General features: G+C 46.3%; 1 protein-coding gene across 1 annotated transcript in view; it reads left to right on the plus strand.

Annotated features, from left to right (window-relative positions):
- FLT4 (fms related receptor tyrosine kinase 4) overlaps window positions 1-16618 on the plus strand; it is a 205022-nt gene that overhangs the window by 179209 nt on the left and 9195 nt on the right. The window contains exons 24-25 of the mRNA XM_083181471.1: window positions 11648-11759; window positions 15668-15767. Of these exons, the coding sequence (XP_083037597.1) occupies window positions 11648-11759; window positions 15668-15767 (212 nt within the window). The remainder of the gene's footprint in view (window positions 1-11647; window positions 11760-15667; window positions 15768-16618) is intronic.

A 16618-nucleotide genomic window follows, 5' to 3' on the forward strand; every position in this document is an offset into this window, starting at 1 on the left:
TGGCAGGACTCAGAAGGGAAGGAGTGATTTTTGGATTTGGCAGCACAGATTTTGGTGGAATGAATGGTGGGTGCCATGTTGCATTAGCAAGACTCCCAAAGCACCAATACAGTGGAACCCCCCCACAAGTCACCCCATTTTGCAAAGTACACCCCTCAGGGAATTCATCTAGGGGTATAGTGTACATTTCAAACCCCCAGGGGTTTCACCAATTTTGATACAACTGGGCAGTGAAAATGAAAAATTACATTTTTTTACACAAAAATGCAGTTCTGGCTCAAAATTTTTCATTTTCACAAGGAATGAAGGAGACAAAGCACCCCAAAATCTGTGCCCCAATTTCTCCCGAGTACGGCAATGCCTCACATGTGACCAAAAAATACCAGTTGGGCGCATGGCAGGACTCAGAAGGGAAGGAGTGATTTTTGGATTTGGCAGCACAGATTTTGGTGGAATGAATGGTGGGTGCCATGTTGCATTAGCAAGACTCCCAAAGCACCAATACAGTGGAACCCCCCCACAAGTCACCCCATTTTGCAAAGTACACCCCTCAGGGAATTCATCTAGGGGTATAGTGTACATTTCAAACCCCCAGGGGTTTCACCAATTTTGATACAACTGGGCAGTGAAAATGAAAAATTACATTTTTTTACACAAAAATGCAGTTCTGGCTCAAAATTTTTCATTTTCACAAGGTATGAAGGAGAAAAAGCACCCCAAAATCTGTGCCCCAATTTCTCCCGAGTACGGCAATGCCTCACATGTGACCAAAAAATACCAGTTGGGCGCATGGCAGGACTCAGAAGGGAAGGAGTGATTTTTGGATTTGGCAGCACAGATTTTGGTGGAATGAATGGTGGGTGCCATGTTGCATTAGCAAGACTCCCAAAGCACCAATACAGTGGAACCCCCCCACAAGTCACCCCATTTTGCAAAGTACACCCCTCAGGGAATTCATCTAGGGGTATAGTGTACATTTCAAACCCCCAGGGGTTTCACCAATTTTGATACAACTGGGCAGTGAAAATGAAAAATTACATTTTTTTACACAAAAATGTACTTCTGGCTCAAAATTTTTCATTTTCACAAGGAATGAAGGAGACAAAGCACCCCAAAATCTGTGCCCCCATTTCTCCAGAGTACGGCAATGCCTCACATGTGACCAAAAAATACCAGTTGGGTGCATGGCAGGACTCAGAAGGGAAGGAGTGATTTTTGGATTTTGGAGCACAGATTTTGGTGGAATGAATGGTGGGTGCTATGTTGCATTACCAATACAGTGGAACCCCCCCACAAGTGACCCCATTTTGCAAACTACACTCCTCAGGGAATTCATCTAGGGGTATAGTGTACATTTCAAACCCCCAGGGGTTTCACCAATTTTGATACAACTGGGCAGTGAAAATGAAAAATTACATTTTTTTACACAAAAATGCAGTTCTGGCTCAAAATTTTCCATTTTCACAAGGAATGAAGGAGACAAAGCACCCCAAAATCTGTGCCCCCATTTCTCCAGAGTACGGCAATGCCTCACATGTGACCAAAAAATACCAGTTGGGTGCATGGCAGGACTCAGAAGGGAAGGAGTGATTTTTGGATTTTGGAGCACAGATTTTGGTGGAATGAATGGTGGGTGCTATGTTGCATTACCAATACAGTGGAACCCCCCCACAAGTGACCCCATTTTGCAAACTACACTCCTCAGGGAATTCATCTAGGGGTATAGTGTACATTTCAAACCCCCAGGGGTTTCACCAATTTTGATACAACTGGGCAGTGAAAATGAAAAATTACATTTTTTTACACAAAAATGCAGTTCTGGCTCAAAATTTTCCATTTTCACAAGGAATGAAGGAGACAAAGCACCCCAAAATCTGTGCCCCCATTTCTCCAGAGTACGGCAATGCCTCACATGTGACCAAAAAATACCAGTTGGGTGCATGGCAGGACTCAGAAGGGAAGGAGTGATTTTTGGATTTTGGAGCACAGATTTTGGTGGAATGAATGGTGGGTGCTATGTTGCATTACCAATACAGTGGAACCCCCCCACAAGTGACCCCATTTTGCAAACTACACTCCTCAGGGAATTCATCTAGGGGTATAGTGTACATTTCAAACCCCCAGGGGTTTCACCAATTTTGATACAACTGGGCAGTGAAAATGAAAAATTACATTTTTTTACACAAAAATGCAGTTCTGGCTCAAAATTTTTCATTTTCACAAGGAATGAAGGAGACAAAGCACCCCAAAATCTGTGCCCCCATTTCTCCAGAGTACGGCAATGCCTCACATGTGACCAAAAAATACCAGTTGGGTGCATGGCAGGACTCAGAAGGGAAGGAGTGATTTTTGGATTTTGCAGCTCAGATTCTGGTGGAATGAATGCATACCTCCCAACTTTTCATGTTAAGAAATAGGGACACTCGCGCGGCAAAGCCGCGCGAGCGCCCGAAAAGGGGGCGTGGCGTATGCAAATGAGGGCGTGGCTTATGCTAATTAGCCGCGACCTCATTTTCATACGAGAATAGACGCTGTGCGCATGCGCACAGCGTCTATTCTACTACATTGGGGGGTCTCCTAACTGCCACCCCCCCGCAGCGGGACAATGCCTGCCGCGGGTGGGACGTCGGGACAGGACCCGAAAATCGGGACTGTCCCGACGGAATCGTGACAGTTGGGAGGTATGTGAATGGTGGGTGCTATGTGGCATTAGCAAGACCCCCGAAGCACGGTGAAATGATGAACCTAATAATCCATAGATGTGTGGTATATTTTGAAACACTCCTTTATACATAGGCCGGGTTTGTCGGGGCAAGTTTCACAGTGGAAAATAGTTTCCTTTCTTATTCCCTTTTTATAGCAAACTTTGCACCTTTTTTGTGTCCTGCCCTTTCTTGCAGTGGAGGGGATTTCGTTGGGAAAATGCTGCCCTGGTACAATACGGGGGCCAGTACTAGAAGTACTGGGGCCCTCTGCCTGCTGGTTCCCAAATATTAGGCCCTTTATGACTTCCTCTTGAAAGTGCATAAATGTCCCCCTCTGGCCGGTAGAACGGAATAGCACGTAAGCGTTATACAGTGCCATCTGGATGATATACACGGCCAGCTTCTTGTACCAGATATTTGTTTTCCGCAGGGCACTGTACGGCTTCAGTACCTGATCTGAAAGATCCACTCCGCCCATGTACTTATTGTAATCTAGGATACAATTTGGTTTTGAGGTGTGGGTACTGGTACCTCGTACAGGGATGGAGGTGGTACTGTCTCCATGAATTGTTGTCAGTATAAGGACATCCCTCTTGTCCTTATATTTGACCAACAACATATTTTCGGTGCATATTCCCCTGCTTTCACCCCTTCTCATTACTTGGGCAATGTGCGTTTTTGGGAGGCCTCTTTGGTTCTTACGCACAGTACCGCAAGCTGCTGTACCTCTTGAACCAAGGGCCTTAAACAGGGGGATGCTGGTGTAAAAGTTATCCACATAGAGGTGATAACCCTTATCCAGGAAGGGGTGCATTAAATCCCAGACAATTTTTCCACTAACACCTACGAGGGAGGGGGGGCATTCTGGCGGTTCAATTCTTGAATCCTTCCCTTCATATACCCTAAACTTGTGGGTGTACCCTGTGGTGCTTTCACACAGCTTATACATTTTTATGCCATACCTTGCCCTCTTACTGGGAAGGTACTGGCGGAATTTAACCCTTCCTTTAAAATGTATAAGGGACTCGTCGATGCTAATACATTTATCAGGGATGTATAGCTCTGCAAATTTGGCACTGAAATGATCAATGACCGGCCTGACTTTGAAAAGCCTGTCAAAGGTGGGATCATCTCTGGGTGGGCACTGTGCATTATCGGTGTAATGTATAAATTTATGGATTGCCTCAAAACGAGTCCGAGTCATGGCCATACGGTAAAATGGGGTGCTGTACAGAACATCTGTACTCCAATATTGCCTAATTTGTGGCTTTTTTACTATGCCCATATGAAACACCAGACCCCAAAACGTCATCATCTCTACTGCATCTACAGGGGTCCACCTAGCAAATGATGACGTGGGGTTTTGAGCAATAAACTGCTGGGCATATAAATTAGTTTGGTCCACCATTAAATTTATAAAATCATCAGAGAAAAATAATTTGAAAAAGTCAATTTCTCTGAGACCTGTGGAATCAAATTGGATTCCTGGGATGGCCAAAAACTCAGGAACCTGGGGCTCAAAATTGTCTGGTGGTGGGGTCCATACGAGATCAATTATTGGGGGGGGGGTCTCAGCTGCTCTACGGGGGCGTCTTTGAGGGGGTCCCTCATCACCAGAGGAGGAAGAGGAGCTTAAGACGAATCCTTCAAATTCCCCGCTTGCCTCACTGGCTGTGTCAGAATCAGAAGCAAGCATGGCATATGCCTCCTCCACTGAATACATTCTTCTGGATGACTGGGATGACATTTGGGATGACATTTGGGATGACATTTTTATTTTTGTGTTACTGGTAGTGAAATGTTTCAACACGTGTATAGTGTAGGGGGGGGTACAAACTTTATTTCAACCCGGGGGGTATGTAGTGTGTAGTGTGTATGTAGTGCAGAAAAAAAAAATACTTTATACAAAAAAAAAAAAATTGAAGGGGTTAAAAAAAAAAAAAAATTGAAGGGGTTAAAAAAAAAAAAAATTGAAGGGGTTAAAAAAACAAAAAAAAAGGTCCTGCGCCAAAAATTGAGCACAGATGTTGGTCAGTAACGTCCGTCACTGAACAGCGCTCAAAGGCAACAGGAATTTGATTAAAAAAAAAAAAAAAATAGATCAACCCTGTGCCGAAAAAGCTGATCAGTGATGTACGTCACTGATCAGCGCACAGTGGCCACAGGACACCCACAAAATCACAATGTGTGTAAAAAAAAAATTAAAAAAAGACCACACAGCACCCACAAAAAAAAAAAAAAAGGTGATCAGTGATGCGACACTGATTACCAGTGAGGGGCAGCAGGTGCACAACCTTTGGTGCAACTGGCAGCAACTGACAGGTATATATAAAAAAAAAAAACCTCTGCGCCCCCAAAAAGTTGCTGATCACCTCAGATATAGTGATCAGCACAAAAGGCGGGGGTAGCAGACACAAAATATACACTCTCTATCACTCTCTGTCACTATCTCTCTCTATCTCTCACTATCTATCACTATCTATCACTATCTATCACTATCTATCACACTGCAGCAGCAGCACTGACAGTTATATGTATAAAAAAAAACCTGCACCCCCAAAAAGGGGGGGTAGCAGACACAAAATATACACTCTCTATCACTCTATGTCACTATCTCTCTCTATCTCTCACTATCTATCACTATCTATCACTATGACACTGCAGCAGCAGCACTGACAGTTATATATATAAAAAAAAAAAACTGCACCCCCAAAAAGGGGGGGGTAGCAGACACAAATCTCTCTATCTCTCACTATCTATCACTATCTCTCACTATCTATCACTATCTATCACTATGACACTGCAGCAGCAGCAGTGACAGTTATTTATATATAAAAAACCCCTGCACCCCCAAAAAGGGGGGGTAGCAGACACACAATATAGCTCTCTCTGTCACTATCTCTCTATCTCTCTCTATCTCTCTCTCTCTATCTCTCTATCTCTCTATCACACTGCAGCAGCAGCAGGAAGTCTCAGGAAGTCAGATCCAGGAAGCGTCCAGCACGCTACAAGCAGTGATCAAGTGATCAGGTAAGGTATTTGCAAGGATCAGGTAAGTATTAGCAAGGATCAGGTCAGTATCACGGCAGATAGGCACGGTGACCGCTCTGCACGCTATTCCAGACCGGAATGGCGTCTGCAGCGCAGTCACCGTTAGTTTAAATGTCGCGCCTTGGCTGTGATTGGTCCGTGGGTCCCACGGACCAATCACAGCCTTGGGGGCAGGTGGGGTGAGGGTGGGGTGAGGTGTCATCGTCACCGATGACCCCCTCATGCCCCCTGACGCCCGGCGGTGATTGACACCTGTGTTACCAAGCGTCTGATTCGCTGGTAACACAGGAAAACGCTGTGAATGGCTGTTCACACTGAACAGCCAATCACAGCGATCGCCGACGGGGGGGGCGACATCGCAGCCCCCCCTGGGCATGCAGGGACATGTCTGCTGTCAGGGACAGCAGACATCGTCCCTCTGTCACTGCGTCTCGAGACGCAGTGACAGTTTAAAGTCATGACGTATATATACGTCATGTGTCGGGAAGTACTTCCCGGCCATGACGTATATATACGTCAAATGTCGTGAAGGGGTTAAAATGAACAATGTACGGTTGTGATCAATCAACACATATACCAATAAAAAGTTCACAATTCCTCACCAACCATGGAGACTTGAAATAATGGACAGTCCTGGATGTAGTGTCCAAAGGGAAAAGCTTAGTTCCCAGATTCTGGTCCAGCGGGAGAACCACCGTGGTGTCGCTGTGGGACAGGAGTGGTCCAAGGTGGCACAAATAACCAACTCCTTCCAAGGCGTGTTGTTGGAATGTGGTGTTGTCCTCAACCTCCTGGTAATGCAGTAGAAATTTGTATCCAAAATAGGATACCAGGTGTAGCGAAACGCGTAAGGAGGGCCCCTTGCCACATCCTCCCAAACTTTTATCCTGTTATACAAGTTTGAAGAACCCCAATTGGACGCTACATCCCCATTTTCCTATTTTGGATACAAATGTCTACTGCTTTACCAGGAGGTTGAGGACAACACCGCATTCCAACAACACGCCTTGGAAGGAGTTGGTTATTTGTGCCACCTTGGGACACTCCTGTCCCACAGCGACATCACGGTCCTATCTCACCACGCCCCAGGTCCTATCTCACCACGTGAGCCAGGGCCACACCCTTTCACCTCCATATACAGTCTGGTAAAGAAAAGGCAGCTTCTTCTGGACCTGATTGGACAGTATCATGGTAAATTCCAATCTACCGAAAAAGTTCACAAATGTGGAACAGCAATTCCTATGATGTGCTCAGTTAGCACTGGATTTACAAACAGTATACAGATGGAGCGCCTCTCAGCTAGCGCCAGCGCTTGCCAGAATTCCCCCACTGGCGAGCACCTGTGGAGTTGCTCCATCTGACTGGGACGCGAGCGTCCCACACGCACGCGCTTCCAAGTTTTCAGGCGGCAGGGGACGGGAACCCTGACCGCCTCTGCTTCAGGGAGATGGGCAGGGTTGGGGGGGGGGGTGTGGAGAGGTGGCTGGGACTGGCAGAAAGTGGTGGAGAGGTAGTGGGGACCAACAGGGAGCTCTGTCGGAAGGGGACGCGTGAGTGTCTCGTGGGCGAGCATCCACTTCGGGTGGTTGGTGGGGGCTGGCTGTTGGCGATCCGCCCGCCAGACCCCCTCCATCTGTAAAGCAGCAATTAATGATGGCTAAATACTGCTTATGTTCTGGGCCAGACTAAGGGCCGCAATAGCATGGATCAAGGGTCTATTGTGGTAAGACGAGGAGGTGTAACCTGTGCTGTGTGGGGGTGGCCAGTGCCATGTGGGCTTGTGCATCTACTACACCAGAGGTGGCCAAACCTGTCCTCAAGATCTACCAACAGTTCATATGTTTCAGGCCACCTGTGGATCTATAGTAGGAATGAATGCAGCAGGTTTGAAAATGTGACAGTTAGTAATGACTACAGCTGTGCACCAGCTAGGGAGTCTGGGAAATGTGACAGTTAGTAATGACTACAGCTGTGCACCAGCTAGGTGGTCTGGGAAATGTGACAGTTAGTAATGACTACAGCGGTGCACCAGCTAGGGAGTCAGGGAAATGTGACAGTTAGTAATGACTACAGCTGTGCACCAGCTAGGGGATTTGGAAAACGGGGACCGTTAGAAGATCTCGAAGACTGGTTGGGCCAACCCCGCACTGCACTACACTATCAGTACCAATGTCTCCATAAATCATACTTGCCTACTGATGTGGAGAGCCTTAGCAATACACAATTTTTGACTGTGCTCATACTCTAGGTCAGGGGTGTCCAAACTTTTTGGGACAAGGGCCAGATTTGGTGAAGTGGAAATGTGTGGGGGCCGACCATTCAGCCTGACATTCTTTAAATCATTAATCACATCAGAATGGTCCCCCACTCTGCCCCCATTCACTCTCTGTCCCCCAGCCTGCCCCTTCACTGTATTTCCCCCAGCCTGCCCCCATTCACTGTATGTCCCCCAGCCTGCCCCTCCTTCACTCAGTTAAGTTCACTGTATGTCCCCCATTCACTGTATGTTCTCCACTCTGCACCCATTCTCTCTGTCCCCCAGCCTGCCCCCCTTCTCTTAATGTCCATCAGTGTCTCCATTCATTGTATGTCCCCAAGCCTGACCCTCCTTCACTGTATGACTCCCATTCACTATGTACCTCACTCTGCCCCCATTCACTTTATGTCCCCCAGCCTGCCCCTACTCCCCCTTCTCTGAATGGCCATCACTGCCTCCATTCACTGTATGTCCCCCAGCCTGACTCTCCTTCGCTGTATGTCTCCCATTCTGCCCCCTCCCTTCTCTGTATGTTTCCCAGCCCCTTGTGTGAGCCAGAGGACGGAGAGCAAAGCAGGCACTGCAAGGACAGGAGATGCTTGGGCTCCCGCTGCTGCCCTCCTCCGCTCTGCATGTTACGGGAGCAAGCTTCCCTCCTGCTGTCACTGTGATTGTGGAGTAGGGTGATATATGATTGCAGCAGCAGGGGTAGGACGCCAAACACATCAGTCTGTGGTGGCCGGCACCTCCTCACTGCAGCAGACAGCAACGTAAAGACGCGCTCGCCAGGGCCCCACCTTTAGTGTCCTGTGCTGTGCTTCCCACATCTTATGCTCTGTCCGCTTCCAGCTGGAGGCTGCTGGCCGCTTGAAATGACAGCACGGGCCGCAATTGGCCCCCGGGCCTGACTTTTGACATGCCTCCTCTAGGTGCTAGAAATAAAAGCATCATACAGTACACTAGGTTCCTCTTATTTGCATATTATATCTTTTTCCTCTAAGATAGGAATGACAACCTTCCCCCACTCCTTTTTTGATGTTCTTTTAAGTTCATATATACCATGTAGAAAAAATAAATAAATACAATTTGTGTAGAAATTCTTGTTAAAACACAGTCAGTCTATGTATGGTATTTCTATCGTATGGATCTCAGCGTACCAAAACTCACAAGTGTGTAGTATCCTTCATATAATGGTTTCTTTACAGTAAATGGTACACCAACCCTGGCTTCTAACACCCCTTTTCTGTTAAATCCCTAAGAAAGATGGGCGTACCCCACTTACTGATGTAAAACAGGTTTAGCCGACACATAAAGGTTTCTTTTACACTTTCACCACTCTGTAATGCGTACCAAACCCACTGTCATAAATAGGTAACGTCAAGCATGTAAAGGTTTCTTTCACAAATTCTTTCAGATATGTAGATAAATGAGCTTGCGTACCTTACTCACTCTGGTACTCTTTACCTAGCACGGCGCCCACGATTTTGATCGTGGGCATCGCAGGTGAAAAAATCGCGGGCATTGAATGCACTAAAAATCGGGTGCGACGCGACCGACGTGATGCCTGCGATTTCCCATAGGGAACAATATTAAATTTCTCAATTGACCCGATTTTCATGTTCAATGCCTCAATTGACCCGATTTTTCCATGGGAAACAATGTTAAATGGCCCACAGAGGCCAAATAGGCACCCTGAAGTGTGAAATGGCCCCCACAATTGTTAACGCCACCCCACGATCAACGTGAACCCGAAGCGTGGCGAGCGCAGCGAGCCCGCGAGGGGTGGCGGTACGCGTCCTACGACCTTTTCATACCCCCACTATCCACGTCGGCATGGAGTTGAGAATAGAATAGTGTGGCGAGCGCAGCGAGCCACCGAGCCCGAAGCGTGGGGAGCGCAGCGAGCCCCGCGAGGGGACGCGGATACCTTCACAGGTAAACGCGTCCCTTCGCGGGCTTCACAGGTATCCGCGTCCCCTCGCGGGGCTCGCAGCGCTCGCCACGCTTCGGGCTCAGTGGCTCGCTGCGCTCGCCACACTATTCTATTCTCAACTCCACGCCGACGTGGATAGTGGGGGTATGAAAAGGTCGTAGGACGCGTACCGCCGCCCCTCGCGGGCTCGCTGCGCTCGCCACGCTTCGGGTTCACGTTGATCGTGGGGTGGCGTTAACAATTGTGGGGGCCTTTTCACACTTCAGGGTGCCTATTTGGCCTCTGTGGGCCATTTAACATTGTTTCCTATGGAAAAATCGGGTCAATTGAGGCATTGAACAGGAAAATCGGGTCAATTGAGACATTTAACATTGTTCCCTATGGGAAATCGCGGGCATCGCGTCGGTCGCGTCGCACCCGATTTTTTAGTGCATTCAATGCCCGCGATGGCCGCCGTGCTAAGTAAAGAGTACCCTCACTCTTTTCAAGAGTCAGGCAAGGCCTGCAAATCACTCTGTAATGTGATTTATTAATAAGAAGGTTTTTTTTTGAGTATTTAGTGAGATTATATATTTTTCCAGCTGAAGCTGCTATACAAAAGCATAGCCTTGTTTGAATACACAATCTATTAGGCATTTTATGACAATTTTCATGAAAATAGAGGTTTCCCCACACTTCATTACATGTAGTCGCGACCCTCCTGGAAAGCATAAATTATGATTTATACATGTACTTTGAACACAAATAACAAGACGCAAAGAATTTGATTGGACCATTTATTACAAAACAAGAATAAGTGCTTTGAAACACCCACACAACGTTTTAACTTTGTTGTGTTTGTTCCACTCATTTGTGTACGTGTGTGTTGTTATATTTCGCATTTTTATGTCATTAACTAATAAAAGTTAAATTTTCTGAGTATTTACTTTGGTACACTGTGAAAAAAAAAATATTTTCTTAAGGCCCATACACACTGGGCAACTTTGAGCTGTATGTATGTATAAAAGTTATATCGTACCTCTACATAAAAACAAGTTTGGCTGTCCAGTGGGCAAGTCTGCTGGTTGCAGCCCCAACATGCCACTCAGCCGCCCACTTACCAAGTAAAGAGGGTGGTCTGGTCGGCTTATAATGCGTCTCATGCTGACTCTATTGTTGCCAAGGCCCTGCTGTACAATGTTTCTAATCTGTCTGTATAGAGTGGGCATGGCCAAGATAATGCGTTCTCATGCCCCATGTACAGCCTCCAATGATGAGTCGTTGTCCCCCCCCAGTCCGCCACTGTTAGATCACACCGGCCCGTACCACCCCACGCTGTGCCAACCTGGCTTTCCTATCTTGAAGGGGATGGGCAAATTGTCACCAACCACATATGGAAACTTATACTGGTTGGCTAATTTTAAAAGGAAAATAGAAATAAAGTGTCAATACTTAGGATTCCTGGTAGGCCATGAGGCCCGGTGGGAGGCCGGTCACTGTCATGACAATGGTCCTTTCTTGTGGAGGCCTCAAATTGGAGTTTATTACACCCCACCGCTAATCTGGCCCTGCTTATCTATTAAAGGCATGATGAAATCATTGCAACACAAAGCTTTTTTTTAAAACAATAAATGTTAGAGAAAAGTTTGAATTAGAATCTGATATTGAATTAAGGTCAATTTGCGTATATACAGTATGCTAATTTACGTCAACTCCTTACAGGCACGCCTGCCTTTGAAGTGGATGGCACCGGAGAGTATATTTGATAAAGTGTACACAACTCAGAGTGATGTCTGGTCCTTTGGGGTGCTGCTGTGGGAAATCTTCTCACTTGGTAAGTGAAATGGGCGCTGTCTAATTTCAACCAAATTTGTACCTTAATCCTTTGAGTGCATCTCTGTGAGCGAAGTGCAAAATATCTGCTAAAAATGCCAGCGTCGCTCACGTTTGTTATATAAATTAACATAAAAAGTGTTGTGTAAAAAAAGATTATGGGTGAAATTTAATAGGATGAGAGATTCAGAAAGTGAGAGAGTTGATAAGAAATCTCCCGTTTTGTTTTTTTTAAAGCGGCAATCATTTACACTGCAAAACCAGTTTGATTTTGCAAGGTAAAGGATTGCCGCTTTAAAAAGAAAACCCTGGAGATTGCTTATCAAATCTCTCACTTTCTGAATCTCTCACCCTATTAAATCCCCCCTATATTTCCTATACATACCTCCCAACTGTCCCGCTAACCGCGGGAACGTCCCGGTATTTGGGGACGTTCCCGCGACCTGCCCGGGGCCGCCTTTGTCCCGCGGTGGGGGGCAGTTGGGATTCCCCCCTGGCTGGAGAGAATTCAGCTATACAAAATGGCGAAAACGGGGGCGCGGCCTTAGGACGCGTCATACCGCGAGGCCACACCCATTTCCCCATAGGTCACGCCCCCTTTCCGGGCACATCAAAAGTTGGGAGGTATGCCTATATAAGGTAAACATTACAGGTCCTTAGTTAGAGTTTCTGCCATATGCTAGTAGATTTGGGGCTGTCACTTACAATATTGTAAGTGGCCAGCGTTGACGTTACAGACCCACCCTAAAAATGTGTGTTTTTTTCAAATACACCCAGAACACTGCTTGTTTCTCCCCCAAACGCTGGCTTCCTATCAGTTAAACTGCGGCTACAGTGCGATTATGATCCATTCACATTTTCAGTCGCTGTTTGAAGCCGCGCATTGTTAACGTAACGGAAATGTGTGCAGCCATTCCATAATCAATGTTCATATTCTCTAATGAGCAATCAATGCCGAATAACCTCCAGAGACAGCAGCAATTGGCAGATAGCACTGTTGTACTGCTTTGTGAGGTCATATCAGGACTGTTTCCCTTGGTGGTGTTGGCGCAACGGAATATGCTGCGCTGTATAGGAAACGGTTAATAAATAAGTAAATAGAGAGTTGGTACATTGAGATTGCGCTCTTCATGAACGCCCAAGATTCATCTTCATCATACACGTGATACTGGTAATTGAGGATATGTGCAAGTACGCCGTTTTGGCGTTTATTTAACCCTTTGAGTGCCAAGTGAATTTGTCAAAATAGGTGTGAAATCTGTTCAGCCAACATTTTTGTTCATCACAATGACCTGTAATGTTTAGCCTATATAGGAAATGTGTTGTTTTTTGTTTTTTTACACATTTTTTATTTGAATTTATATCACAAATGTGAGCGACGCTGGAATTTTTTGCGGATATTTTGCACATCTCTCGAAGAGATGTAGGCACCTAAAGGGTTAACTAGTAAGAAGCTTTAAGACTTTGATTATTGCATCACCCGTGTCAGGTATACAAACATCCTCTTATATTTTCTATACAGACAGAGAATCTATATATACTGATCGCATTATTTTTAAACAGCACTTTTAAATATTGATATTTATGTGAGTTCTTTGTTATATGTTGTGTGAATAGTTTTTTTTTATTATTAAATGTGGTATTCTCATTTAATAATATGTCTAGGGGCCTGATTCAGAGATGATTGCAATTGCAAAGTATTTCTCAAATGGGCAAAACCATGTGCACTGCAGGTGGGGCAGATGTAACATGTGCAGAGAGAGACAGATTTGGGCGAGTTGTTTTGTTTCTGTGCAGGGTAAATGCTGGCTGCTTTATTTTTACACTGCAATTTAGATTTCAGTTTGAACATACCGCACCCAAATCTAACTCTCTGCACATTTTACATCTACCCACATGCAGCGCAGCATAGTTTTGTCCATTTGAGAAAGATTTGGCTTTAGCGATCAAGCCACTGATTACAGAACATCATTCTGCCATCCTAATATCTTTATTATGATTTTTGTTTGTTTATGTTGGAATAATTTTATTTCCTGCCGGCCGGTGGTATTGTACATTATATTTATTGTGTCTCTTTATACAAATAAATCATATTTTGATATTTGAATTGTAGTCCCTAAAGCGCCGCTTACATTGTTTTTCTTTGATTTTGTCTTTTCTAAGGGTTGAGTATCCCTTATAAGTGGCAGCATAGGACTATAATTAGTGCCCTGCGCTTGGTTATAACAATTGTCTATCTTTATTATTACCTTATAAGTGTAGCACCACTCTATTGCTTGATAACACTAAAGGCCCCCATACACTATGCGATTTGGGCACGATTTCACCCGATTCGGATGAATCGGCCGTGAAATCGGCCCAAATCGCACTTGCAGACACCCCGTCCGATCCGATGCGCGGTCCCGTGCGCATCGGATCGGGGTCGGGAGGTCTGACGGGCTGCACATAAGATTTGCTAAATCTTATGTGCAGCCCAGCCCCGGAGCCGTGCGGGGGATGACAGCGGGCGGGGGATGCCGGCTATAGAGAGCCGAGCAGGGGGAGGCTGCATAGGGAGCCGGGCAGGAGGAGGGTGACAGCGGGAGCAGCGCGCTGGGCAGGGAGGATGATGCTGGCTGCCGGGCAGTGGCGGGATCCGGGAGGAACACACTAACTTGAGAAAAAAAAAAGCCCATACAGATGACTAGCAAGCCATTGATTGGCTGAGACCTCTCTCAGTCAATCAGCGATTGGCTGAGAGAGGTCTCAGCCAATCAATGGCTTGCTAGTCATTCTGTATGGGCTTTTTTTTTTTTCAAGTTATCTGTGTTCCTCCCGGCTCCCGCCACTGCCCGGCAGCCAGCGTCATCCTCCCTGCCCAGCGTGCTGCTCCTGCTGTCACCCTCCTCCTGCCCGGCTCCCTATGCAGCCTCCCCCTGCTCGGCTCTCTATAGCCGGCATCCCCCGCCTGCTGATGACCCCCCCGCACGGCTCCCTCCTCCTGCAGCTCCCCGGGGACCGCATATGATAAATCCATGCGATTTATCATATGCAAACCTTGGCACATCAAGTGCCTATTCGTGTGTCCCCCTCCCGGGGAGCTGCAGGGTGAAATCAGGTCCGACTTGTCCTTAGGACAAGTCGGACTAATGTATGGGGGCTTTAACATACCTCAGTAATACTGATAATGATGTGGTTGGTTTGATTGTTACTGGGCATTAAAGTTGGTAGACCACAGGCTGCCATTTTGGACCAGATTCCCAATATCAGCTGCAATGTTGTGTGGCCTGTACAGCACAGTCTCCCTTCAGGAGCCATACTTGCCTACTTTTGAAAACTAGTTTCAGGGATATTATAGTTGGTGGTAGAATTTTGTAAAGCGCCCCATTGAGGGGGGGGGGGGGTGTCATGCTCCACCCAAAGGGCGTGTCTAGTTCTATATATGGAGAGATTGTGAAACGAGATTGTCAACGTGGCACCTAGAAGCGTGGTTGTGTACTGCTACATCTGAGAGGAATCTGGTAAAATTACTTATATTCAAATGTAGATGAGCCCCAAAGCTGTTAGTAAGAGATACTATACTTGGTAAAATGCAAAGAAATCGTGCTGATGGTTCAATGTAAATGTATCTGTCTCTCATTCCTTTTTTCCCAAAATGTAACAGTGTAATGTGGGCCAGGTGAAATGAGGGAGATTTCTGGACTAATGAGGGAGAGAGGGAGATTGCTGCTATTTCAGGGAGTCTCCTGCAGAATGCAGGAGGGGAGGTAACTATGATGTAACAGTGTAATGTGGGCTAGGTGAAAGGAGGGAGATTGCTAGACTAGTGAGGGAGAGAGGGAGATTGCTGCTATTTCAGGGAGTCTCCTGCAGAATGCAGCACGGTAGTCACCTATGTCAGGAGGTAATGTGTTTATACTGTCCATACAGGGGCCTCTCCTTATCCTGGCGTTCAGATTAATGAGGAGTTCTGCCAGCGCCTGAAGGATGGAACACGCATGCGGGCTCCGGAATATGCAACGACTGACGTGTAAGTTATATAATATGTCATAGATGGTATTTGTTAGCCCTGGTGACTGGGGCACACAATACACTAACAAATTATTTTTTGTAAAATTATTTTTGTACTTGCCAAAAAAATGAGACAACTGAAAACGAAATAACATTCCAGAGAAGTGTTTTCAGTGTTCCTGGGAGGTTCCTTATCACATGAGACATATCGGATATTTATCCCTGAAGGACACTGTGCACACTGCTAGCCAGATCTTGTTTCCTGAGGAACAGGTGATGAACTCTGTAATAACAGGAACAAGAGAATATCACTGACCGTTTCCAGTGTGGTAATGAAATCTTATATCAGGCTTAGCAGACCAGCTGGATATTTTCTGAACACATTACCTTTGATATGCAATACACCAGGACACGGGTTCTCAAACTCGGTCCCCGGGACCCCACACAGTGCCTGTTTTGCAGGTCTCCTCGCAGAATCACAAGGGAAATGATTAGCTCCGCCTGTGGATCTTTTAAAATGTGTCAATGAGTAATGCATGCACCTGTGAACTGTGTGGGGTCCTGGGGACCGAGTTTGAGAACCCCTGCACTAGGAAGTGCCCAAAATGAATATCAGACCCGCGAATTGCTTAGCACGGCTTGCGAAGATATCGCAGACCTACAAATAGCTGCTAATCCATTCACAAGCCCAGGAATTACTCGGCAGCTGCGATAGAAACAGGCTGATCGGGGCCGGAGCTGACTGCACACAGCCTCCCCTCAAACACCTGGGCACACCTGCGTTTTCTCTGACACTCCCAGAAAATGTCAAGTTACCACCCACAAACGCCAGCTGCCTGTCTATCCCCTTGCACAAGGCCAAGGATTAAA

The sequence above is a fragment of the Crinia signifera genome, chromosome 4 (genome assembly GCF_055691185.1).
Source record: "Crinia signifera chromosome 4, ASM5569118v1, whole genome shotgun sequence".
Lineage (NCBI taxonomy): Eukaryota > Metazoa > Chordata > Amphibia > Anura > Myobatrachidae > Crinia > Crinia signifera.